At 46.6% G+C, this 26,608-nt stretch overlaps 1 protein-coding gene across 2 annotated transcripts in view; it reads left to right on the forward strand.

Annotated features, from left to right (window-relative positions):
* Positions 1-26,608, forward strand: part of ARHGEF3 (Rho guanine nucleotide exchange factor 3) — a 313,957-nt gene that overhangs the window by 19,223 nt on the left and 268,126 nt on the right. For both annotated transcript variants that reach the window (XM_090283994.1, XM_090283993.1), the window contains exon 2: positions 17,467-17,559. In XM_090283994.1, coding sequence (XP_090140120.1) covers positions 17,516-17,559 — 44 coding nt within the window. In that variant the 5' untranslated portion in view covers positions 17,467-17,515. The remainder of the gene's footprint in view (positions 1-17,466; positions 17,560-26,608) is intronic.

The following is a 26,608-nucleotide window of genomic DNA, read 5'->3' on the forward strand; positions in this document are numbered from 1 at the left end:
GTTTACTTTCTCTTCCCCCCAATTTTTGATTTGTCTCTTCCCCAGGCTGTGAGCATGGTCACAGTGGGGCTATGTCTGGTCATATTCTGTGGCCCCCTACCCTCCAACCTATAGATGCAGATAGTGGGCACTCAGCAGATCTAACAGCCAGGTACTATCTTACATAGCCCCTGTGTATATTCCTGCTTAATAATTTTGCATTTTAAAAAGATTTTTACTCATGTGCAATAGTCAAAATAGGCTTATGGGAAATTGTGTAAACTTTATATGAGATAAGTGTGTTTTGTATGTGGTTTGTGTCCAGAAATTCTCTCAAAGAATAGGAACACCTACATCTGAATTCTGTCGGGCCGCAGGAGGCAATGTGGAATCAGGTTCTTCTGCAGTATCCAGGTAGAGGGTTGAGGTTTCAGGAAGCTGCATCTTCCTCTGGGGCTGAAAAGATTGCTACTTTTTGTGAGTCTGGTTTTTGGTCACATCTGACAGAATCTTACCCTAAAAGTAAACCCTAGCCACCTCTATCTCATACTGTACACAAAAATATGTCACGATGAGTTGAAGACCTAAATGTGGAAGGTAGATCAATGGTATTTCTATAAGATATTAGAGAAGAATAACTGCATGAAACTAAGCTAGGCACAGGTTTCTTAAACAAGCCACAGATAGCACTGCCATAAAGAAAAATGTTTATAAGTTGGACTTTGTTAAAAAATAAGAACTCTTTATCAAAGACAACATTAAGTGAATGAAAAGTTAGCTGTAGTCTGGGAGAAGATATTTGAAATACGTATGTCCAATTCATATCCAAATGTATAGAGAACTTCTGCAAACCATTATAAACAGACAACACAACTTTAAAATGACGGAAGATCACACATGTCACCAAATAGTATTCCAGATGACCAATTAGCATTTAGAAAGGTACTTAACTTCAGTAGTCATTAGAGAAATGCAAATGAGATACTACTGTATATCCACCTAGAATGACTAAAATGAAAAAGACTGAGAATGAAAGTGTTGGTGAAGATAGGGAGCAGCTGGAATCTCATACACTGCTCATGGGATATGAATTGGTACAACGACTTTAGAAAAACATTTTGATAGTGTCTACCAAAGTGAAACAAATACCGACCTGTGCCACAGCCAAGAGAAATGAGTGCATAGGAGCAAGTGCCCCAGGACTTGTACATGAGTGACCATAGCAGCTTTATTCATAATTACCGAACAATGGAAACAGCCTAAATGCCTATCAACAGCCACACGGATAAGCAAATCATGGTCTATCCATACAATGAAATATGCTCAGCAATGAAAAAAAGCCTTTGGGGAGGGTATTGATTGGGAGGGGCATGAAGAAACCTTCCAAGGGGCTAGAAATGTTGTAGATTTTTATTTGGTTGGTGGTTATATGGGGGTATAAATATCTGAAAACATTATTGAATTGTATACTTAAGATTTGTGTACTTCATGTATCAGTATGTTGAAAACTACTTTATTGATGTCTACACTGCAATAGTACCTTTTTCTGAAGTCCTTGGAGGAAGGATAGGGAGGTAGAACAATGTCCAAGGGCAGGCAGGCTGGAGAGGAAGTGAGTATGGAGCCTGTGAGAGGCCTGAGTTTTCCCTCCATGAAGCTCCTGCTGACCCCAGGTGCTGGCAGTGGCTATTGCTCCCATCTGTGTGTTCCTCTTCATCCTCACCCATCTCACCTGAGTGTCCTACAGCATGTGAGCAATAGCTATCCTTTGTCCCGGCAATATTAGCCAAAGGATGCAGGAAGATCAGCGCTTGGGGGGGAGGGTGGCCTTCCCTAATTCTGTGCTGTATAAAGGAGAGGTACATATAGCGGTGCCTGCAGAGTTTGCTCTCCTTGGATTCTCTGTAATGTCGCAACCTGGTGGGAACAGAACCTGCCTGTTGGCTAGCTTTCCATGGAGCTGAGGATTAAGTGATGGTGGTTGGTTGGTGTGACTGGATAGGTTGGCGGGGATCTAGGGAGGAGGAAGAACCTGCCTCTGTCTGCACAGGCACACCACTCAGCACACACACCCTGGGCTGATCCTCAACAAATTAAAGCCTGTTATATAAATGGCCTGGGGCAGCCCCATGGTCTGCTGGGGCAGATCTCCAAGTGGAATGGACCGTGGTGCCCAGGAATGTGGTCTGTGCTCCTAATGGTTTTTGCTCTGTGCTTGGGTGCTCTTGTTGGCATCATTCTGATGCGAGAAGGATATGCTTCCATTCCCGGCCTACGGGCTGGCTGCTGGGCAGCAGAATCACCCTCATTGTGGATCTGATTGCTAGTGTGGTTGGATTTTATTTATGTCTTTGTGGCCTGTCATGTCCTGTAAATGTTTTAAGCCACTTTACCAAGAGAAGATGAAGGAAGTGTAAGGGTTAAGAGTCTAGACCAGAACGCCAGGCATCTCAGATGTGACATTGTACCAGGAACAGGTGGCAGCCGGTGCTCAGGCACCATAGAATGAAAGGTAGGTGGCCTTGGGCAAGTCGTTGTGCCCCTCCATGCTTTAGTTTCTTCATTGGATGATAGTAAATTAGAGATAAGTCTGGGCCACATGAGAGTAGTAACAAATCACTTTTTGTGTTGTTATGTAGATTTAGTGAATTAATTAACATAAAGCACCCAGAACAGTACCTGGCACACAGTCAGCGCTCCACAGGTGTTAGCAGTGTGGGTGGCGATGGTGAAGAGCATCAATGCCCAGAGGGCCCTGTGAGGCAGAGCATGGGAAGCACTGGAGCTTACCTGCGCAGGCCAGGGCTCCATGAATGTTAACTGGCTTTGTTATTTTTATTATTCCATCATCCTACCTCAGGCCCTCCATCCCTCATCTACAGTTACAGAATCAAGAAACTGCATGTTTTTTAAAAAGTTTGGTGCAAACTCATTTGATGACTAAACCTGACCTGATTTAATAGGAGGCTATTTATAGTATGTGGCAGAAATAGATACATGCTCAGCTGCATCAATATTTATGTATTTGATCATGGATGCTGGCCTGACCCTGCTTGGGTTTTATATAACATACTATACATACTTCGTATTGCCTTTCTAAAATGTAAATGTTATGCATTCTGACACTCATCTGGCTCCAAATGTTGGGAAGATGGAGTGTGGACTTGTCTGCTGTAGTTTATTCTCCAGCTGGCCAGTTAGGCCATTTGCTGTTTTTGGCTCATATAAAAGGATGCTGCAGTGAGCATCCTGGATAGACTTTGGCATTCCTGAGTCACTGGGCATGCAGTTTTTAAATCTTGGTAGCTCTTGGCATATTGCTTTCCAGTGAGATGGGAGAAAATGACAATTCCACCAATAGCGTGTGAACGTGAATTTGGTCACATTGCTCCCTGCTTCTGAGAGCCTCTGCGGCTGTTCAAGGCTGCCATGGCCCACAGGCTTACATCCTAGCTCCTTTCTGTGGTCTTCACCCCCTTCCCTTCCCAGTCTGGTGCTGGCCTGTTTTCCCAACCTCTGACTCCCTGGCCTTTGGACCACCACCATACGTGGGCCTCATACCAGCTGCAGAGTCCGTAGTTCGTCAGCGACCATCCCCTACTGTGTGCCCTAGATGCGGGGCAGGGGCTCAGCCAGGAAGAACAGAGCTGCTCTTCCTCTATGGCCTTGCCATCTGGGGGAAGCTGGGGACCCAAGTGAGTTCCGGTGGTCCTGTCAGGTCACTAAAGGCCTCTCAGCTCAGAGGAACTAGAGAGGGAGAGGGAACAATGGGGACAGTCTGTTGGAAGGCCCCAAGGCAAGTTTGGAAGGAAGATTTGTATCTTCAGGTCTTTGGGAAGCCCTTGCAGAAGATGGAACCAGGGAGTAACCTGGCTGACTGGGCTCGTCTTTTAAATACTGGAGGTGGTAAGTGCTGTTAGCACTTGAGCTGGGGAGAAGGAGGTGGAGGGAGAAGGCCTTAGTACTCAAGGGGTAAGAAGAGAGAATTGTCAAGGATACCTCCCAGGTCTCTGGATTCAGATGTGGGTGGATAGAGGTGTCCTGCTTCAGAAGGAGGAAGGGACAGAGTGAAAAGAGCAAGTACTTTGGCTGCCGGGGTTCAATCCTGGGCCCAGTGCTACTGGCATCAGGTCCTCGGCGGAGCATTCCATCGCTCCCTGAGCCTCACTGCTCTCATGCGTAAGGTGGGGATCTGCATGGCCCCCTGGAGGGTTGTGACTATTGACAGTGCTGGCAGTAGTCAAGGGGCTGGCACACAGTGGGTCCTGGGCAAGTGTAGATCTTCCTCCCTTGCACCATGAAGCCACCTCTCCGCCTGCCAGACCCAGCTTCTCTGTTGGAATTGCCTGTCTAGTCATCAGTTTCTGGATTCCTCTTCCTGTCAGCCTTGGTTTTGTTCCCGCTGGGTTCTGAGGCCCTCAGATCCTGAAGCACATGTGCTGGACCCTGGACAGCTGCTGAGGAGTTCCCAGGGTGGACCCAGCCACTTCCTGTAGGGCAGAAACTGTCTTCTCAGAGCTGGTTACGAGGGCGACCCTGGGTAAACGCTGCCAGGATGAATGACTGTGAATGAATGAACCAGCAACAACTGGATGGCCTTGGCCTCCCACAGATAAACCAGCAGGCTGGACCCATCCGGTTTCTAGAGCAGCCCAGTCATGGGCAGCTGCCGCAGTCACCTGAGAATGTAAAGTGTACATTCTCAGGCCCAGCCTGGGAGGTTCTGATCGAGAAGGTCTGAACTTCTGTGCTTGGATGGTTCTGTGCCCTGCCCCGTGGGGACACCAGTGGGCTCCGAGGACTGTGGCTCCTCCTGACTCCGACATCCTGTGACTCTTCATGGAAGCAAAAGGCCCTTGCCCTCAGACACACGCCCTGACAGGTTTGGCCCTGCTGGGTGAGGTTGGTTTTCTCAGTGCCAGGTCACCAGGTGTGGTTTCTGGGTAGTGGCAGCAGCTGCCCCCCCCCCCCCCCCACCTGATCAGCAGGAAGTAAAATGCCCAGCTGTTTCAACTTGAGTGCCCCCTCTGCTTCCACCAGTGGTCACCAAGGGGAAGTGTCTTTATCACAGCTGATGCCCCAACAACTTGGGGCCTGTGCTCCCAAATTTGCTTTGGTTTGTGGTGTCATTCACCAGGGAGCTCCTAGGGAGGGGGGTGATGGGGACCATCTTCTCTGACCCCAGCAGAGGACAGGGCTCAAGTGCCGGGCTTTGCCTCTGGAAACATCTGCCCTTTCCCCTTGTCTGCACATTTCTGGGTGCGTTTTGTACTAAATAGAAGCTTGACCAGTGCAAAGCTGCTGAGGGGTGGAGGTACCAGCACAGTGTCAGGAGTGTCTCCCTGCTTCATTTTCCTCTGCCGAGCGGTGGGAGCAGCGGGCAAAGGTGCAGCTGCTGGCAGAGGGAAGCCAATGCTGCACACATGACTTGGCCGGCTGACTCCAGATTGCTCACTGCTCATTGTCATTTTTTGTGTGCACTGTGGGCATGCGCTTCTGGGAGAGGAGGGGAGGGGAAGGGAGGGCTCTGGAGCCCTGGAGGGCCTCTCCAAAGTAGATCTAGGTCTCCAAGCCTGTGGTCAGAGGAGGGGGCTGGGTAGGTTGACAGCCTCAGTGTGTCTGGGCGAGCAGGAGGGGTGGAGGCTCAAAGGCTTACCTAGGGTGACTGTCACTCAGGTTACTTTCTTTGTCACTGTGGCTGAGGCACCCAGTTTACTGCCTCTTGAGCTCTCTGTGCCTGTACAGTCTTGCCTTCTGGGTGGATCTGGAATGGCTCCTCTCTGGGTATTTTCATATTGTCGGGAAGTGCTTCTCCCTTCTTTCCATCCTCCTGTTTGCTCAGCGTCCCGACTCCTGAAGCTTCAAATTAGAGACCAGGCAGTCTTAGGTCAGAGCCCAAGGCTTCAATCAGTTGTCTATATGTATAAATGTTTTTAAAGTTTACAATATATATGTGTTAGTAGCTACAGAAAATCACGTTATTGTGGAATTATGGCATTATGGAATCACATTTCTCTTGTGTTTAACTTACATAAACTATACTAGAAGCTCTTAGACAAGAGAAACGATGGTTTAATCCCACTGTTCTATGAAAGTGACTTTATGTTCTAGAGAGAGTGGGAGATTGGGGGGCGGTGAATCTGTGGGTTCCGCACACCGGCCCCACATCCTATGTGCCCCGGGTAGTGTGGGGAAGTCAGTGTGTGAGTCTTAAGGGTTACAGGCCTGTGTGTTTTCCCTCTGTCCTGACCACTGACTTGACCTGGAGTGCAGCTCTCACAGCCCACCTCCTCCAGCCCTGGCCCTTGCTGGGCTCTGTGAGGGACAGAGAGTCCCTTTCTAGGCTTCCCCTTCCTGAGGGGCTTTCTAGAGGGATTTTAGACTCTGCAGGCTTTTCTCACTGACTTTAGAATTTGCCCTCCCATGTCAGAAAGCTGTTGTAATTGGTCCTCATTTTTCAGGGTCTTTCTCAGCTTGCACTTGATGTCAGAACACATAGATGGAGCTAAGATTGAGCCAGAGAGTTTTACTCTGTGGGGCAGCAGGCTGCATATTTATTCAGGTACAAGAGCCCATGGGACAGTGGACATATGGAGGCCTGGACCCAGGGATCAGACAGACTCATCTGTTCAATCCCTGTTGTCCACTTCTAGTTGCTGGAGCTTGGCCAAGCTGCTTATGCTGGAGTTCGTTTCCTTCTCTGTAAGACGTGGATAACAGTGTGCATCCTGTGGGGATCTGTGTGATTTAACGCGGGTGTACACCAGGTCCCTGACCTGTCATGGCCATCTCCTCCCTTTACCTAAAGCCTGATAGATTTCAGAGAATTTTAAGTTGTGTCCAAGTTTCTAGCTACATGCAGTTTCAAGAAGCATTATTTATAGTTGGGGTTATAAGAGCACTCAGCTTTTGGGCATTTAGAGTGGTGGTGTGCTTAAACATCTGTCCTTACAGGCAACTCATGATGATAGGGGGGGCAAAACGGCTTGCTGCCCTCCAGCTGAGTTAGTGACTATGATGTGTATCCGTTCTGTGAAGGTAATTTTAACCTGGTTGGTGAAGGATCAGGTTAGAAAAACTTTCCCTTCCCAAGAAGTCCAGTTTTTATCACCAATTAGGAAAATTGGCATGAGGCTTTTTCTAGGGATATTTATCATGACTGTTGTCTCCATTTTGGACTTCTATTTTGGCAGGCTGGGATAAGCCCCACTGGTTTTTTATGCTTATTCCTGGGTCTTCCACTCACTAGCTCTGTGAGCCTGGGCAAGTCACTTGAACCGCACTGTGCCTCAGTTTCCTCATCTGTGAGAAGGAGCCCTGCCCACAGAGTGGCTGAAAGAGTCAGAAGGGCTCAAGCATTTGAAGCTCTATGCAGGGTGCCTGGCACATAGAGAGGCTACTGTGGCTATTGCCTGTGATGAGGAAGAGGACAGTGATGACAGTGGTGACAATGATGACATGGCTTCCAGGTCCCTGGGCAGCCTGAGTGCCATTCCTCAGACAGACTGCTTGGACAATGTCTGTCTAGTAGCAGGCAGCACAGGTGGGAGACCCCAGCCTGCCCCAGCCACTGTGTCTCACTGCCTCCTGCCTTGGGGTCCTCCCCGAATGGATAAGCATGCTACCAGCAAAAATGTACTGAGTGTCCACTGAAGACATTATTGGAAGAGCCCTAGAAAGAGGCAGGTGGGTGGTAGTCACGTTGTCTAAAGTAAAATTTTTTAAAGCTTATCTGTTGCATTGGAACTATTTTATAATATGAGAGTTTACCCCAAACCTCAGCATGTGAGTAGTAGAGGAGAGGAGGTTCCCTGGCTGAAGTCAGAACACTCTTCGTCCCAGAGACAGGCAGCCTGAAGCTGGACAGGACTTGACCCCTGGTGGAGTCCCCACTGAACCCTTGTTCTAGAATCTGGGATCTGATCTTCCACTGCAAAGACTGGAGACTTGTAACGAGGCTGAGACCTCCTCCCCACCCCTCCCTGAGCAAGTGTGATAGAGAGGCCGCGCCCACACTGCCAGCCCCGCATGCACTGAGAACTGGATGGTTACCCGCCGCGTGGCATGCTCAGTTCGGCCTGTCCTTGTAATTGAGCCATGTAGAGAGTCAAATGCTGACCTGAAGGCTGCCTGGCAAGAGTGGTGTTCAAAGTTCTTGTTGGAACAAGTAGGATAATGGTCTTTTCATCCATTTCATCGTGAGACATCTTGACATTGTGTCTGGAAATATGGCACCTCAAGTCCCCAGCATCCACTTTCCTGTGACAGAGTGACGTAAGAGCTCAGCGGGGACTGTGGGGTTTGTTTGTTGGAGCCCCATTTTTTCTGTGCATCTTGCCCTGCCAACCCCCATAAGGGCCATTTATTTCTTTAGCTGTGTGGTGATGGCCTCCGGTGTCCCGATTTTACAGCAGGCTTGTGTCTTCTTCATTAGAGTGCAGAATGCAGTTAGTTGCTTTGTTCAGCAAGTATTGTACTTGTCCACGTGCTCACAGCTGGGGTGCCGCAGACCCCAGTGCAGCTGGGGAGACACGTGCATGCAGTTGGGATCTGGTTTAGGAAGGTGTGCGTGGGAGCACTGGGGAGGCACTGGGGGTGTGGGAGAGTCCATACAACCGTGAGTGGTTGCGTTTATAAGATGTCTCTCAGAGGGTGGACCTCATTTCCCAAGTCTTGCCCCAACTACCCTCCAAGACCTCCACAGTGTCTGGCCTCCAGAAGGAAAAAGTAGAAATACAGATAAAAATAGGTAACACCAGCCACTAACTGAATATGTCTTCTTGGCTAAACACTCTGCGTAGATTATCTCACTTAACCTGCAGGTGCTCAACCCACTGAGCTGATGCCACACCCATGATTCCTGCAGGCTGACCAAGTGCTGCTCCCCCTGAAATTGCTCATCTCTCTGTTACTGCTAAATCACATTGTATGTCACGATCGGTGTGTTTTTAAAAACTTTTGTGACAGTTTAGCAACCCTACAATACATAAACACTTTTTTGGTGGTTGTTTTTGTAAAACTGCTAGCGGTGCAGATATAACTGAAGCCCACCTTAACCTGCAGCCAGTCCCATGTTTCTCCTGGGAGGCAGCCATTTAAAAATAGTGTCTCCTCAGTAGTCTGCACGCTCCCAGGACAGACCTTCCTGTGTGTCCATGTTGGTGCTGTGAGCGGGTCTATGGGAGGACAGGGGTCAGGGTGGGGGTGGACAGCACAGGTGTGCTGCTGAGTCCACACTGGCCTCTGCACTGTTTGGTCACTGACCTTGGGCCAGGCCTCCAGGGAAGGAGTGCTCAGGCTTGACCCCACTGCCAGCTTTGTGGCGCTGCCCCCTGTTGTTATCATTGGTTTAGTTTATTGGCCTCAGGGGCCCTTAGGCACAGTGGCCTTGTTTCCACTCAAGGCCTCTGTGTCATGTTTCTGGGCTGTAGGGGAGGTGAGGTCATCTGGGGCAGGTGGCTTGGGACTTTGTGGCCATAGCCTAAGTTGTCTAATCAGCCTTCAACTCTGATTTTGGTTTTGGCCCTGAGATTGGCAGACAGAAGAAAAAAAAAAGTATCCAGCCCTCTCCTTCTTCTGATAAAAGCCTGAAGGACAACCCCTGACTCTTATTTACTGATAAGTGTTTATAAAACCTGCTGAATGCCAGAGCAATGAGCTTGCGGAGCTTTTGCAAATCTCTTCAGAGGGTGTGGCCTCTTTTGTCATATGAGTCTGAAAAGATCTCATTTGATGAAGAGTCTTGATGTACTTGTGAAGGGTTTTTCCCCTTTAGTGTATTTTTGTTGTTGTTGCTTTTTTGGTGATCAAACATGTCAAAATGTTTATTAAACACCAATGACGTGGCTAGCCTCCAGTTTGGGTGCGGAAGTTTAAAAGCAAACTCTGGGTCAAGAGCATAGGCTCTGGAAATAGGTTGAAATCCCATCTTTCCTGTGACAAGCTTTGGGACTTTGGGCCAGTTAAATAGCCATTCTGTGCCTCAATCATCTCTTATTCAAAGAAGGATCATGATAGCACCCACTTCACTGGGTGGGAGAAGAGAAAATGAAATAATGCAGGAGGAGCACTGAACCTCATGCATGATAGATGCTCAACAAAGGTTGTTTTTATTAGTAGTTATTATTGATTAGCGGCAGAAGTTCACACAGTCAGAACTAGGAGGAGGAGAATTGAGTGTATAAGAGCTGATTCTGTTCTTCAGAGTTTGCAGTCTGTTACGGGAATTAGACTAAGGCTCTTCATAGTATCAGCAATTAATACATGATAGTAGCAATTAAGTTTGCATGGTGTGGTTCATATTGCAAATCCTTCAGAAGTTTGGGGGAAGCTCCTGGGAGGAGATGAGGCTTACCATGGGCCTGCCAGGTGGGTGAAAGGAGTGAGGGAGAGACAGAGGAAGGACCGTGTGGCAGGTTGCAGGGGAACATTCTTGGCCAGTCCCAAGGGCAGCAACAGGCAGAGTGCGGGGTGTTGAGGCCAGCTGGGATCTGCTGCATCCAGAGGTGAAATGACACAGGCCAGTGGAGTGGGGATGGGCTGAGAGAGGCACCAAAGCAGCAGTTGCTTCTTCTTCCTCCCCCGCCCCGACCCTGACTCTCCCCCCTCCCTCCTGTTCCACCTCTTCTTCTTCAGTTATGAGTGCACTTATTGTATTTTCATAACTATGGACCTCAAATTGTAGGATGCAGAGTCGGGAAATTTAGCATGGCTATACTGAGTTATAGAAAACAAACATGCAACAGCTGAATTTTTGAGAGGATTACTGAGAACTTGGGTGGAGTGTGGGGAAACCTTTGAATAGACAAAATAGTTGTTATAAAATTTTTTTAAAGCTTCATATTGAGGTGTAACATATCCATGGAAAAGGGCACATCCCATCACTATACATATTGATGGAGTTCCCCAAACTGAACACACCTGTGGAAGCAGCACCCAGATTAAGAAGCAGAACCTTGCCAGCACCCCAGTGGCCCCCCTGTGCTTTCTTCCACCCATTGCTCCCCCACTACACCCACCATCCTGACCACTTAACAGTTTGGGGTGGTTTTACCTGGGTCTTCCCTTTCTGCAGACAGACTCATATAGCAAGTGTCCTTGTGTTTGGTGTCTTCGGCTTAGCATCATCTTGTGAGAGTCATCCTTGCTGTTACATATAGTTGTAGATCATCCATTCTCATTGCTGTGAATTACCACCATTTATTTTATTTATTCCAGTGCTGATGAGCATTTGGGTCACTCTGGTTTGGGGCTGGAGGTAGGCCAAAAATGGCCCCCTAATCCCTGGTCACAGGTACCACTCACTGGTAATGCTTGTGCCTGTGCTACCTTACATGGCAAAATTAAGGATCTTGATGGGGAAGGCGATCCTGAATTATCTGGGTGGGCCCAGTGTAGTCACAAGGATCCTTAAAAGAGGGATGCAGGACGGTATGGTTCAAGGAATGAGACATGACAGTGAAAGCAGAGGTGAGAGAGAAAAGAGATTTGAAGGTGCTACATTGCTGGTTCTGAAATAGAGGAAGGGGCCACAAGCCTAGGAATGCAGGTGAACTCTAGAGACTGGAAAAGGCAAAGGAATGGATTCTCCCCTAGAGCCACGAGAAAGAACGTAGCCCTGCTATCCTGTTTTAGACCCATTTCTGAACTCCAGACCTGCTGTTTTAGGCCACTAAGTTTGTGGTAATTTGTTTTTACAGCAGTAGGAAGCTAATGCAGGGCTGTTATGTATAGTACTATTGAGAACATTCTAGAAAATGCCTCATGATGCACCTGTGTACCTAACAGCAAATACAAGTTAAGTAGTTATGGTCACAGACTTCTAAGCTGGTTGGTCCTATTTATGTTCCCACCAGCAGCAGGATGTGAGAGTTCTGGTTGCCTCATATCCTCACCGACACTTGGGGCTTGTTGAGAAGAGAGATTTTTCAATGAAGAAGTAGCAGGATGTTATGTCCAATGGATACTTTGCTGGAGGTTGATGCTTAGTAAATGCTTGTCAGTGCTGATCTAGCCAGCCGAGGAGAGGAATGAGGAAGGGGTAGTGCCCGAGTTCCTAGCTGGGGAGCATTATGATTCCTCTTCCATGAAAGTGACTGAGATGGGAAATACTGATGAACTTTAGGTTAATACAGAACTTTCTGGCTGAAGAGTTAGAACAGCACTTATTTTTGTAACTTTCTGATTAACCAAGGTGAGTGGTGGGTATTATGAGGTGGGAGAAAAGCCTGTGCCGTTTAGTCAGCTCCTCAGAGTTTGAAAACTGCTCTTATCGAGGTGCTGTGACTTTAAGCTAATCACAGCCACCCGGGGCTCTGGTTTTGCCACCTATCAAATGGGTGTGACCTCACGTTCCCTGGGGGTCTGGGGTGGATGAGAGGAGCCTCTGGGAGAGAGCTTTGGTTTACTGCCCACGAATAGGAGATGCTGAGTCGCCAGTGGCTGTGGTTGTTACTGACAAAGATGTCAAGCACATAAATTCCTCTTACAGAAGTTGGCAATTCTGGATTTAGAGTGTCCAGAGGGCCCAGTGGCTGCCTTGAGAGGGATCTGAGACTACCCACTTGAATGACATCCAGGGTGGGTAAGGTCAGGCTCGTGGTCCACTTTTCTAGGGCTTTATAGAGACACTGTCTCCCCACAACCCTGAAACAAAACTATTTGTTAATTTGTATGTTTATTCATTCATTCATTCATCTCTACTGAGCTTTACCATACACATTATAATACTACGGTTAGGAATGCAGATTCCCAGAACAAATGCCTGATTCAAATCTTGGCTTTACCATTTATAGCTTTTGAAAAAAAAATTTTTTTTAAAGTATATTTTATTGATAATGCTGTTACAGTTGTCCCAATTTTTCCCCCTTTCCCTCCTCCACCTGGTGCCCCCCTTTCCTCCAGCAATCCACCCCGCTTAGATTATGTCCATAGGTTGTGCATGTAAGTTCTTTGGCTTCACCTTTTTCTATACTATTCTTAACATTCCCCGCCGCCGCCCCCCCCCCCCTGGTCTATTTTGTTCCTACCAATTATGCTTCTTGATCCCTGCACATTTTTTCCCATTCTCCTCCTTCTCCCTCCCCACACCTGTAATTCTGTTCTTGTTCTGGTTGTTTGCTTAGTTTTTGTTTCTATTTTTTAGATTCAGTTGTTGATAGTTGTGAGTTTGTCGTCATTTTAATGTTCATAGTTTTGATTTTCTTTTTTTTCTTAAATAACTCTAACATTTCATATGATAATGCCTTGGTGATTATGAACTCCTTTGGCTTTACCTTGTCTGGGAAGCACTTTATCTGCCCTTCCATTCTAAATGATAGCTTTGCTGGATAGAGTAATCTAGGTTGTTGGTGCTTGCTTTTCATCACATTGAATACTTCTTGTTAGCCCGTTCTTGCCTGAAAAGTTTCTTTTGAGAAATCAGCTGATAGTCTTATAGGCATCCCTTTGTAGGTAACTCTCTGCTTTTCTCTTGCTGCTTTTAAGATTCTCTCTTTATCTTTCATCTTTGGCATTTTAATTATGATGTGTCTTGGTGTGGTCCTCTTTGGGTGCAACTTGTTTGGGACTTTCAGTGCTTCCTGGACTTGTCTGTTTCCTTCACCAAATTAAGGAAGTTTTCTTTCATTATCTTTTCAAATAAGTTTTCAATTTCTTGCTCTTTCTCCTCTCCTTCTGGCACATCTATGATTTGGATGTTGGTATGTTTAAAGTTGTCCCAGAGGTTCCTAATCCTCTCCTCATTTTTTTTTTAGAAATTCTTCTTTCCTCTTTCTGTTCTGGGTGAATGTTTATTTCTTCCTTTTGTTCCAAACCCCAGCTTCCTTCCCATCACTGTTGGTTCCCTGTATATTTTTCTTTATTTCACTTTATATAACCTTCACTTCTTCCTTTATTTTGTGGCTGTATTCAGTAATTTCTCTGAGCATCCTGATCACCACTGTTTTGAACTCTGCATCTAATAGATTGGTTATCTCTGTTTCATTTTGTTCTTTTTCTGGGGTTTTGTTCTATTCCTTCATTTGGGCCATATTTCTTTGCCTCCTCCATTTGGCAGCCTCCCTGTGTTTGTTTCTGTGTATTGGGTACACTTGCTTTGACTCTGTGTCTTGATAGTATGGCCTATGTAGTAGGTGTCCTGTAGGGTTCAGTGGCACAGCCTCCCCTATCACCCAAGCTGAGTACTCTAGGTGTAACCTTCGTATGGGCTGAGTACACCCTCTTGTACTTGAACCTTGGTTCCTGCTGACAGATCAATGGGATGGATTTACCCAGGCCAGTTAGCTTCAAGGACTGGCTCTGACCACTGACCACTGACCACCAACCTCCGCCCTCTGTTGAAGGATCAGCTGTGCATGGGCAGGATGGTGGTGCTCCGACAGGATCTGTAGCTGTCTACTGGGTAGTCAATCCTGGGGTTTCCCGGTGGTGCAGGCCAAGGTCAGTACCAACCTGTGTTTTGCCTGGGTACCCTGTCTGACCTATAAAGCAATCTGAGATGGCTCCTACTTGTGCTGGGCCTGGAGATTCCCAGGCAAAGCCAAGCAATGAATGAATCTAAGTTGTCTGCTGGTAGTGCCAGGCCTTGAGCTCACTGAGGCCAGCTGTTGCTTGTTTGATAGGATTTAGGAAGTTGTGAAGCGTGAGCCAAGACCAGCCATTCATATGGAAAAGCAGTCTTGGGTGGGCTGTAAATTGGGTGGGGCAGAGTCTCTGGGGATCTCCAAAGCAGGTCAGGCAGTGTTAGCCAGGTTGATGGAGTCTCAGATATGGCACCAGCTTGCTGGCTCTGTGTGGGGAAGGTTTAGAAAAGAGACAATGGCCTCTGCTCGCCTTGATGCCAGACACTTCAGTTTCTCCCTGTATACCACTGGTGCCTTTTAAGCTGCTACCCTGGTGCTGGAGCTCAGAGGGAGTGTGTCTGAGTAGGTGAGTCCGTGTGAGGGTTCTTTAAGAGGAACTGCTTGGGACTCCAGAAATTTCTTCCAGTGACTCAATCCCTGCTGGTTTTTGCAGCCAGAAGTTCTGGGGACTTTTTTTTCTGGCACTGGAACCCTGGGCTGGGGGACCTGGTGTAGGGTTGGGATTCCTCACTCCTGAGATATCCCTTCCGAATTTTTATCTACCACGTGTGGGTGCGAGACCAGCCTGTTCCATGTGAGTCCCTTCTACCTGTCTTGATGGATGCATTTTTAAAAATTCTGTAGTTGTAGACTTCCATTCAACTCAGTTTCTAATGGTTCTGGCTGATGGTTGTTCTATATTTTAGTTGTAATTTTGATGTGGTTGTGCAAAGAGGTGAGACATGTCTGCCTAAGCCACCATCTTGACCAGATTCCTGAAAAAATCTTACCCTCTTTGTGCCCAGTTTCCTGATTCTTTAAGTGAGGCGGTATCTGCTGCCTCCTAGGGCTGATATAAGAATTGGATGAGTTTATCCATGTCAGTACCAGGCCCTTGGACATTCCTCAGTGCTGGGGTACAGAGCCCGGTGCCTCCAATGCCTGCCCTTAGCCACAGGCTGAAGGGCAGTGGTTTGTTGATGGCTGCCTCCAGGGTACCTTCTTTAATATGTGGAAGGAAAATCCTAACCCCTTGACCCAGCATGAGTTGATGGGCCAATGGAGGGCAGGCACTGACTCCTGACTACTGCTCGGGGAATGTGTCTGTGAGGAGAGGCCTGCTATTGGCATCATTTTGGGACATAGTTGTCAAATCTCTGTGGCAGTTCCTGGACTGCAGAAGAGCTTGGTACACTGTGCAGATGTGGCTTCCAGGCTGAGGTGTTCACAGCTACAGAAATGACTCTGATGTGGGCTGCTTGCTTTCTTCCCTCTCTCTTCATAGCGGAGGTGCAATGGCACCTCTGCGACTGTGTGCAAGTCCCACTGCTCTCCCATCTCTCTTCCTTCTGGGATCCACATCTTCCCTTTTGCCTGGTTCTGAGCCCTCCTTAATGTGCATCCCTCAACTGATGAAGTTAAGCTCTGATGGAAGCCAGCTCAGTGGCCTCAGACTGGCAACCATATCCTAAAAATACCTCATGCTGTGCTCTTTGCAAATTAAAGGAGCAATGTTGGAAGCTGTGGCTGAGGATTCTCCCCAATACTGACTGTCCAGTGCTTTGTGGTGCAGGGGTCCCAGGTATGTGGTCCTGCTCACCTGGTCTGAGAGTTCATCCAAGTGGTGGTCTCATCCGGGAGCGGCCAGACCCACTGTGGAGCATATGGCAGAGATTTAGCCAAGCAGGCTCCCGAGGCTCAGCAATCAAAACAGCTGATGCAGTGGAGCTGCGCTGTAAGGACACATCAGCGTGGAGGATCATGGGTGTCAAAATTACCCTGAACTTCCTTTTGTCTGGGAGGCACCAGGTTGGAGACTAACACACCACCCCTCAACATGGTCTGCAAAACCAGTTCTTTTAGCATTGAAACTGGAAACTGTTTGGTTGACACCAAATAAAGTAGGTGGTCGTGTTTGGAACCATGTTGTGGAAAGGGAATCTGTCTTTTAATGCTAAAACCATACCTGGGGTAGTGAGGAATGCAGTACCTGAGACTGAAAAGAGACCCTCAGCTATCCCAGACTCCTCTGGGGCAAATGCTCAGGGAGTGGAGTAGTGGGCAGAATCCTCCACTCATTGGCATGATCTCTCTCCAGCTCTGTCTCTGTCCCCATGTCTTTGTCATTTCTGAGCACATAGACTTGTATCATCTATATTCCAATGGCATTTTACCATTACAAGTGGTCACTTTGTGAAATGAGGCTCAGCACTCATGCTTGTGGATACCAGCATTTCTGATCCTGTACCAGGTGCCCTGCTCTTGAGAGTCTTCACACTAGAAGATGATACATGCTTGTCAACACCTCTTCATCCATGAAATGCTGATTTGTGTACCTACTTGAAAATGCACGTGGTTTTATCAAAATTGTAACCAAAAATAGTTTGGCCTCATGCGCCTCCATGGACACAGCATATCCCAAGCTCCAGATAACCAAATCCACCCTCAGAGGGGTCTCAGTGAAAATACTTGATCATTGTGCCAACTGAGATGAGAGTGACTCAAAGAACAAGTTGAGAAGGTGGCTGTGCTCCACACAGTCACAGACCAAGGTGCCTTCTCTCTGTTGCTCTGTTATTTCCAAGAGCATTGTCATCAACTGCATAGCCAGAGCTGAGTTCCAGCCAGTGGGAACCAGTAGGACAAGGCATGCACATGTCTTGAGCCCTGGAAAGAGAAGTGGCACATATCACCTCCTTTCCCATTTCACTGTGAGTTCAGATTCCTGGCTGCACCTAATTGCAATGATGCCTGGGAAATATAGTCACTGTTAAAACTTGAATTCCTGTGGAAAAAGGGGAGAATGGATTTTGATGGACGCTGGGCAGCCTTTCACATATTCCCCTTTATGTATTTAATGCAACTCATTGTGTGTTTATAACATAAATCCACGAAGGTGTAAATATTGTTTATTTTGCTTTTTTAGAGGGAAGACCTGGGCCTGCCAAACAGTGTCTGTGGAAAGTTCCCCAGTAATGAATCAGTGTATCTTCAGAGGAATGGAAGAAAACAAGGAAAGGTAAAATTATCATTGAACATTAAATTTTAAAAAGCTCTTAAATATATTTATTGATTTTAGAGAGAGGAAGGGAGAGAGAGAAATATCAGTGTAAGAGAGAAACATTGATTAGTAACCTCTCATACACACCCTGACCTGGGATTGAACCCACAACCTAGCTACATGCACTGACTGGGGATTGAACCCCTAACTTTTTGGTGTATGGGATGATGCTCCAACTAACTGAGCCTTGCAGGCCAGGGCTAAAATTTTTTTTTTACATGGAACAATTAAATACAATGCAGAACTTCATCTTTGTCTATATAAGTCAGTGGAGGCCATCCAAAATTTAGAGATAGCCAAATGTCATGTGTCCCCATTAATATCCCTAATTTCTGACACCAGAGGAGAGATACTTTTGTTAAGTATGAGGGAGTTTTTCCAGGATTTGGAAGGAAGAGTTGGTATAAATAGAAGTGATATAGTGTGAAATTAAATATTTGATTCCAAAAGCTGTGGACACTCATTCCAACAAACTGCAGACACATGCTCAGACATGCTGTGTCTCCATGTGTGTGGCCAGTCCCCCAGGAGAGGGCAAGGGTACACCCTTACTCTTGGCAGCTACTCCGTTTCTTGAAGTCATCATCTCGTCTACCTCCTGTCTCCTCTTCTTTTTTTTTTCCCTCAAAAGTAAATGTATAAATTTAATTTAATGCCCAGGAAGTGCATGGATACGTTTTCCTAGTTAAAAATAAGAATGCAGTCCCCACTGGTTCTCCCCTCCCCCAAGTTTATTTCCAGCCCCCTCCCCACTCCTGCCTTTCCCAGAGGTAACCACTATGATCTACTTTGTGCATTTCCTTCCAGAACTTTTTCTAGGTGCCTCTGTATATAGAAAAAAGTCATTCTTCCCTTCTTTTTTTCCCCCTTTCTGTTCTTTAAATACAGGCTGTAATGCTGTGCTTGTTGATCTATTTTGTAACCTTTTAAAATAATTCAATTAAATTCAATTATATGTTTTAAAATGTTTTTAAGACAGTAATGTGAATCTATCTGGTTTTTATGCTACAACAAATTGAACAATGTATCCACAGTATGAGAATCTTCCTGTTTATTTAGCTATTTTCCTGCTGGTATAGGTGGGTAGGTTCTGCTTTTTCCTTTTATAGCACTGTTGTGATACACTTCTGGTATATGCCTCCTGAGCACATGGACAGACTGTTTTCTTACGTGGCTACTGAGGAATGACGTTGGGTCATCCTGTGTGTGCATTTAAGATCTTGACAAGCACTGCCAAATCGTTCTCTAAAGTGCATCACTTGTCAACAGGATACCTGGTTTCCTGCTTGCCTGCCTCCTGCCATACCTCTGCTCTTCATGCTTTTTTATTTTACCCAGTCTGTGGTTGAACAGTGGCCTCTCTCTGTGATTATAATGTCCTCCCCCTTCTCTTTACTCTGGGGAAGTTCATCTTCTCAGGTCTCTCTGTTACCTGGTTTCCTCTCCCAAAGGCCCCAGTGAGCCTCTCTCCTCACAGGGACCCAGTGACCTATCCTGAGGTCAAGGGCATCTGGGCAGCCTTGGGCCTTCCTAGGTGGAGGTGCCACTTCATTTTCTCTTCTGAGAGGTATTCAAGTATGTTCCTCCAGGAAAGTCGTCACAGGATTCCCTGCTTCTCTTTTGGTGTTTTGAAGAGCCCTTGGTAGGACTTCTGTATTTCAGGTTGTTTTATTTACCACCATCACCACCACCACGGTCACTACTGTCATAACTACTACCACCATCACCTCCACCACCATCACCTCCACCACTATCACCACCACCACTGTCATCATCACTACTACCACCCTGTCACCATCACTACTACCACCACTGTCACCATTTCTACTACCACCACCAACACCATCACCAACACCATATCACTATTATCACCATCACTGTCACCACCGTCACCACCACCACCGCCGTCACTGCCATCAGCACCACCACCACCATCACCTCCACCACTATCACCACCACCACTGTCACCCTCACTACTACCACCCCTGTCACCGTCACTACTACCACAACTGTCACCATTACTACTACCACCACTGTCACCACCACCACCATTACCAACACCATATCACTATCATTATCACCACTACCATCATTGTCACCACCGTCACCACCATAACCACCGTCACTGCCATCAGCACCACCATCACCTCCACCACCACAGTCACTACCACAACCATCGCCACTGTCAACACCACCACTACTCCTCCACAATCATCAAAGGCAACAATATGAGTATTTGCCATGTGTCATGCTCTGTGTGGGTCACTTAGCTTACTTACCTCATTTAGTTCTCACAATGGTCCTATAAGTTAAGAAGTTGTAATATTAACCCCGTTATGGCCAGCAGGTGACACGAGGACAGAAATTCATTGAAAACCAATGCCAACAGCAGAAAGAATAAAAACAAAAATTGTTTCTCTGTAGAGCCCCAGCTCCTAGTCGTTGCTCTCACTTTAAGGGACAGACTCACACTTGGCCAAGTGGTGAGTTCTCCTTGTGGACGTGGCTGTGGAGCCATCATGCCATGTCTGTGATTGTCTTGACCACACTCAGTTGTTGTTCCTCACTGGGGTCTTCCCAGCGGAGAGTGTAGGAATTGAGAGTGGCGGTTTTGGGTTTTCGTCTCCTTCCAGCATGTGAACGTGGGCTCTTGCGTAACACTAGCCCCTCTGTTCTGGGGTATGGAGTTGGCAGCCTCAATTCATCCAAAACACTTCTCTGGAAAAGAAGTTTTCTATATTGAGCAAATTTGTCATGGGGAGAAAACCTACTTTATTAAGATAAATACACCCACTGAGCTGTGGAAGGAGAGGAGGTTCTTTACGCACTCCCGATAGATCTGCTCGGCATCCTACCCTGAAACAGTTCACTGTAGATCTAGTTCTGAAAGCAGGCAGAGTTCAGTTTCAAAGGCCTTCCTGGGCATTCCTTCCTCAGTGTGTTTCAGAGACCTGATTTCTAGAACTAGGTTCATTGTATCATTTCTTGCGTCTTCATCATTACGGTTTTAAACAGTCAGGCCTGGAGTGATGAAGTGATCATCCAAGTTCCCGCAGAGACAAGCCTTGGTCTCAGGGCTCTGGGGTCTGTCTCTGACTCTGCACAACATCAAAGCTAACTCACATGCGATTTTCAGGAGACTGATCAGCTCTGGTTATTAGCAGGAAACTAGCCCATTGATCAATCAATTGATTATTCATTCAGTGGGCATTTATTGAATACTGTGTGCACCAGGGACAAAGATGGGTAAGATATGAATTCTTAGGCAATTCCGAGTCTTGGGGATTGAGGAGGCAGTTGCATATACTATGAGTAATGGTTAAGTGGAAACTTCAGTTCTTTATTGGTTAGTGGGGACAATAATAGTATCTCCTGCAATGGGTCGTTGGGGCATGTCCTGGGTTAATCATAGTAAAGCACCTGGCATGTAGTAAGCACCTAATAAAGGCAGCTGTTTTCCTTTTTTGTTTTTCTATTCCTACTTAGAGTGAGGAACCCAGGAAGATTTTCCTCTCAGGAGATTGATAGGGCAGATTTGTGTTTTAGAAAAATGGTAATCAGATGACTCAGTTTTTTATCCTCTTTATATTTAATTTTTTAGTGTCTACCTTCCGTACTGGACTGTGAATTCCATGAGGCCAGGTCTTGCCTGTTTTGTTCACTGTACTTCAGTGGTGTGCCTAGGACATAAAGCAAAATAGCCAAAGACACAGATGTTGGGTTTTTGAATGGTTTACCATTTTATTTTTATTAGGAACTTTAAAATATTATTGTAGACAAAACCTGGCTGTGTAACCTTGGGGGTGTCTCTTTACTTTCTCTCTCAGATTCCTCATTGGTTTAAAAGAAAGGGGTTGGTTGATGAGTTTCCTTTCAATCCTAAAGTTATAGGTATATTATTTATAAAGAACTATAAACCCCATGTGTGCAAACAGGCTCTGTGTGTCTTCTCATTGATTCCTCAGGGCAGTGCCAGGGATACAGTAGTCACTCACTAAACATTTGTTGAATAAATATGGAAACAGGAGAATCTCAATACACTCATTGGCATAAACCCATAGACAGCTTATTAAATTATTGTTAAAGTAATTTAATGAGTGTGCATGATCTTACCTGAGACACAGGAGAAGACCCTGTGAGGAAAGTAATAGTATTTTACAGATGAGAAATTGAGATTTTGAGAGGCAAAGGGCTGGGTAGTGGTCTTGTAGCAAGGAATGAAGAGCCTAGACACAGACTAAGTCTCCTGAATCCCACATTCTGCTTTGTTATGTTTTTTTCACCAAACTGAGTCTTTATCTGTCCTTGTACTGACCAAAGGCATTAATTAGGACAGTGTCGTAGAGGATCTGCCAAGAAGCCATTAAAATCCTTCAGTGAGCCTGGTTAATCCTCTGTATAGCAAATTGTAATAATATCTGCTAATTTGGGGGCTTTTATATACATTGGCTCCAAACATCATAGGAACTGAGCAGAATATACATTGTTTGCCTCCATTTTGCAGGTGAGAAGATGGTTTTAAGTGCCTGCCCCAATATCACAGGTATCTCTTAAACCTGTGTCTTTGACACTGTCAAGGAAGAAAGCCCTGATCTTCTCACCACCCCCTTGCTTCAAGATCTCCCTGTCCTGCATGTCCCTGGTGTGATCTGTGCACCAGCAGATCACTTCTCTTGAGAGATGCCTCTATGCACACTGACCTTTTCTAAGTTCTGTTGGGTCCTGTGAGAAAGGCCACATCTGACTGAGCTTAAGCCTGCAGTGCCCAAACAGGTTTGGCAACAGTTCCCCCCCTTTTTTTTCCTCTGCAATGCCTACTGATGTGTGGAGGAAACCATGTTCTAAGGAACAGACTGTGGGAAATGCTGATGGGGTCTCCAATAAGTCACTTTGAAGAGGTGAAGCAGTTTGTCCCAGGTCACAGGGCTGATGAGTCTGAGAGTGAAGGCTACAGCCTCAGATCAGGAGAGGTTATACTCTCCTTTTTGATAGGTTTCCTGCTTCTCAAGGTCAACAGCTGAACTTCTGAAGGGAGGAGGAAGTGGAGCAGGCACCTCACATCCCTTTGGGCAGGGAACGAAGAGCTAATAAAAATCAGTGACCAAAACAACTCTGACCTAAGACCAAGATGGAGGCTGATAAGCAGGTCGGAGAAGAGAACAACTAAGGGGGTGGGGAGCTAACCGAGCCTATCCTCTGAGCCGAAATGGCACAGGACTCTGGGGCAGATCTCAATTTTGGGTACACGCCTTCACACTGCCATTTAAAAATCACTCTGTTTTCTAGCCAATTCAGTCCGCCAAAGCCACTCTCACAGGCTGAGAGCCTACTGTGTGCTGGGCCCTGCCTGGGCCCCAGGCGGGGATGCCACTCCCCAGACAAGGCCTGGCCTTGCAGGAGAGTGAAGTCTAGCAGAGCTGGCACAAAGAAGATGCTCAAAATACACTAGAAGAAATGAGCAGGCCAGAGATATTTTTCTTTTCAAGAAAGAGAGACCATTCGTGCAATCTGAAAGGGAATGCCCTGCCTGGGAAGCTGAATTCCTTCTTTGGGCTCTTTCCTCAAGTGTTTAAGGCTGCTGAGCAGTGTGGGATGTTAACTGACTGACTGCCTGAGCTAATGAGTGCATGCACACAGGAGAGAATAAATGAACAAGTGAACAGACTTAAACCTTTACATTCTCCCAGCAGAGCTGAGTCCTCACCGTCTTCCCATTTCACCACAAGCTCATTTATAGGAAGGGTTTACAAAAAGGACAAGCCACTTCTGCCCTCAAAATTCTCCTCTTGAAACACCAGAAATTTGCTTGCCTAACTCCATTGCTGCACAGCTGAGACCCCTGAGGCCCATAGAAGTGATGTGGTCCACCCACACTCACTGCTGGCAGCAGAAAACTGCACTCCTGTGGGGCTTAACTTTCTAGAGATCCTGTGTTCTTGTGAGTCGGCATCCAGCAGTAGAAGTGGCAAGTAATGGTTGCTCAGTCAACAAATACAGTGGGAATAGGTCTCCTCACAATAAAGTCACTTGGTTAAAAGACAAAATGTCCATAAATCACAGGAGCCAAACTGTGTCCCTGCAGAGGAATGTGAGGTCTGTGGGCAGGGTGTCCGGGGGAGCCCCTCTCCTCCGGACGGTGGGATTGGCTTCAGGCGAGCTGAGGTCCTTCTCACTGGTAGTGGCCCCTTGTCCTTATCTAACCCCTCCACCTGTCAGTTCAGAAATATGAGTCAATACCTGCTGTGTGTCAGCTGCCACCCCCTGGTTCTCACCTGATGGAGACCTTCGTCTTACCTCCTCTCTGTAGACGGGAGCTCAGAGTCCCTCTGCAGGATGGGATGCGGCTGCTGTGGCTGCCCAGGGGTGGCGCTGGGCTTGGGCCAAGATAACCCACGGAGGCAGAGAGTGGGTATTCTAGTGTCATTGGGGGCCCATCTAGGCAGTCTCCTTCTCACAGGGTGGCCCTAGCGACAAGGGAACTGCCAGGAGGGTGTTAGGGGAGGTGGTGAGATCCTGGCCTGGGTGCTGAAGTTCCTGATCTCAATCTACCTGTGAAGGTGGATGACGGGTATGTAGGTCATGAAGTTGATGTGAAGGTTCAGTGTGTGGTAATAAATGCTTAGCTTGTGGTCACGGGGTACTTGGCTGACACTCAGCACATGGCATTAGTCTGTTATCAGCCTGTAAGTCTTTCTTGCACCGACCACAGAGCCCAGGAGAGCAGTTGGAATGCATGCCTCTACTTTCCTATGACAATCACTAAGGCGTGGTGATCACTTTGAAAAAGATTATTCAGTAATTGAGTACCTAGCATGTGCTCAGCTATCAGGCACCCTGGGGATACAGTCAGACGTGGACCGTGCTTACAATCTAGAAGGGAAGATGCATGTATGTACTGGGATGCAAGAAGGGCTTAAAGAAGGGCCTAGCAGTGTCTGGCACACAGCGCATACCTGGGGAGTGCTTTAAAACACACACTCTGGAGGGACTCAAAAGGGCACAGCACTCAACATGGCACCTGGAAACACAACTCATGGGACACAGAAGGTGAGGAAAGAGTGTCTTTGAGGTTTTTGTCTCCGGCCCACATTCCCCTAGGAGAGGAAGCTCAGCCAGCCTCTGCCCTGTGGACAGATCGTGGCAGGTGAAAGGCAGCGTCTGTCCTGGTGCTGAGTACTACTGGGTGGAAGATGCGCATCAGTCTCGCTCCTGGGGAATCTGATAGAAAATTCCTGCCAGGCAAGAGCATTGCTCTTTGCCTGGAGGTAGGTCAACCTTTTCAACTCCGAGGGCCAAGCATCAGGCTCAGAGGGCCACGTGAGCGTGGGGTTGCAGGCATGCGAACCCCGATGGTTGACATACTCACTGGGCCCACAGAAATGCAGAATTAGCAAGATGCATTTATGAAGCGCTGGTGTTGTCTGTGGTGTTCTGCTGGAGTGTGGATGGGGGAGAGTCTTAAGACTTTTGTTCTTTAGTGGGGAGAAGAGGATGAGAAGTTGGGTTTAGGCTTTTCCAGAGATCACTGCTGGGACTTGAGCTGCATGTGGCCTTTGTGCACCTGTGTGCACTGTTGTAGGTGTGTGTGTGCTGTCCAAGCAATGGGTGCGGATTGAGGGCCTGCTGTGTGCCAGGCACTGTGCTAGGCTCAGGGATAGATTTGTGACCAGGACAGGTGGGCGCCTGATATTAATCTAGTAGAGTCCCTGCCCCAGAGGTCTTTGCAGTCCAGCTTATGGTCTTACAAGGTCAGGGAACAAAACAGGAAGCAAAAACAGGGTAAAAGGAGTCCTGAGTTGGAAGAAGGGTGGCCTGAGGTCCAGTCTTGGTTTGGGGGTAAGATTAAGGGAAGGGAGAGGTTGAATTGGCTAGTGTGGGGCACAGAAGCTCAAATCTGTAGTGTTTGCCTATTTCCATGATATGTATACTCCAACCATGGCTACCTTCAACCTACTGATACAATGTCACTGAAGTGACCCAGCTTCAGCACACCACTGCATGAGCTTCTCCTCTGAGGGCAGTTTCCTGATTGCTGGACAAGGCAAAATTCCTTGGTGAACTGTGGAGCATTATGTAAATGTAAAATGGTGAAGATTCCTCATAGCTTTGAAGTCTCATGGCTAACACTGTCTCCCAACTATTCTACTCAGGATCCATGGCCAAGAGCAGGATGTGATATTCTGATCTGTTTAAAAACCCCTTTTTAAAAACTGTTTCAAGAAAATGTAAATCTTTTCTTTATTTCTAAAACAAATTACTCGTAGAAACCTAAGAAATTACAAGGAATTGAAAGAAGGAAATTGAGATTTCTTTAGTCCTTTGAAGAGAATCGTTGGATATGATTTTTCTTTAAATTGGGGTAAATTAGATGTGTAATATTATGTAAATTTAAAGTATATAGCATGTTGCTTTGCTATGTTTATATATTGTAATGTGGTTGCCATTATAATGATATTTATCACGTTACATACTTACAGTACATTATTGTTGGTATTCAGTATACTGTACATTAGATTTCTTCTGGTTGTGATCTTATCGCTCCCTTAGACCCATCCTATCACTCACTAGTGAGGAAATTGCCCAGAGGGGTGATGTGCCCAGAGTTAGTAGCAAAGGTGGTTAGAACCTCAATGATGACAATTAATTAGGCAGAGTCAAAGCCTAGTAGTTTTTTGACCAGATTGCCCTCCTGTTAGGACTAAGGATTTTTTTTTTTCATCTGTAAATTCAAACAAGAGTGTAGAGTTTTCACTATTTCCTGACTTCCTCCCTTGCTTTACTTCCTGTCCCCTTTTCCCCAGGTCACTGCAGTCCTTGTCTCTCTGGTATACGTACTCATCATGCTCTTAGGATTTTTCCATGGCAACTCATTTTCTCAGTCCCCACCCCCATATAGCTACTGTTTTAGTTTTGGTGGTTTGCATGTTTCTCTTTTTTCCAATTTTTAGTCTTCCGTGTTGTTCTAATCACTGTTTTATTATACTTCTTACTTGTCAGTCATTTCCTG

This window comes from Furipterus horrens, unplaced genomic scaffold, assembly GCF_987537825.1.
Source record: "Furipterus horrens unplaced genomic scaffold, mFurHor1.1.pri manual_scaffold_7, whole genome shotgun sequence".
NCBI lineage: Eukaryota > Metazoa > Chordata > Mammalia > Chiroptera > Furipteridae > Furipterus > Furipterus horrens.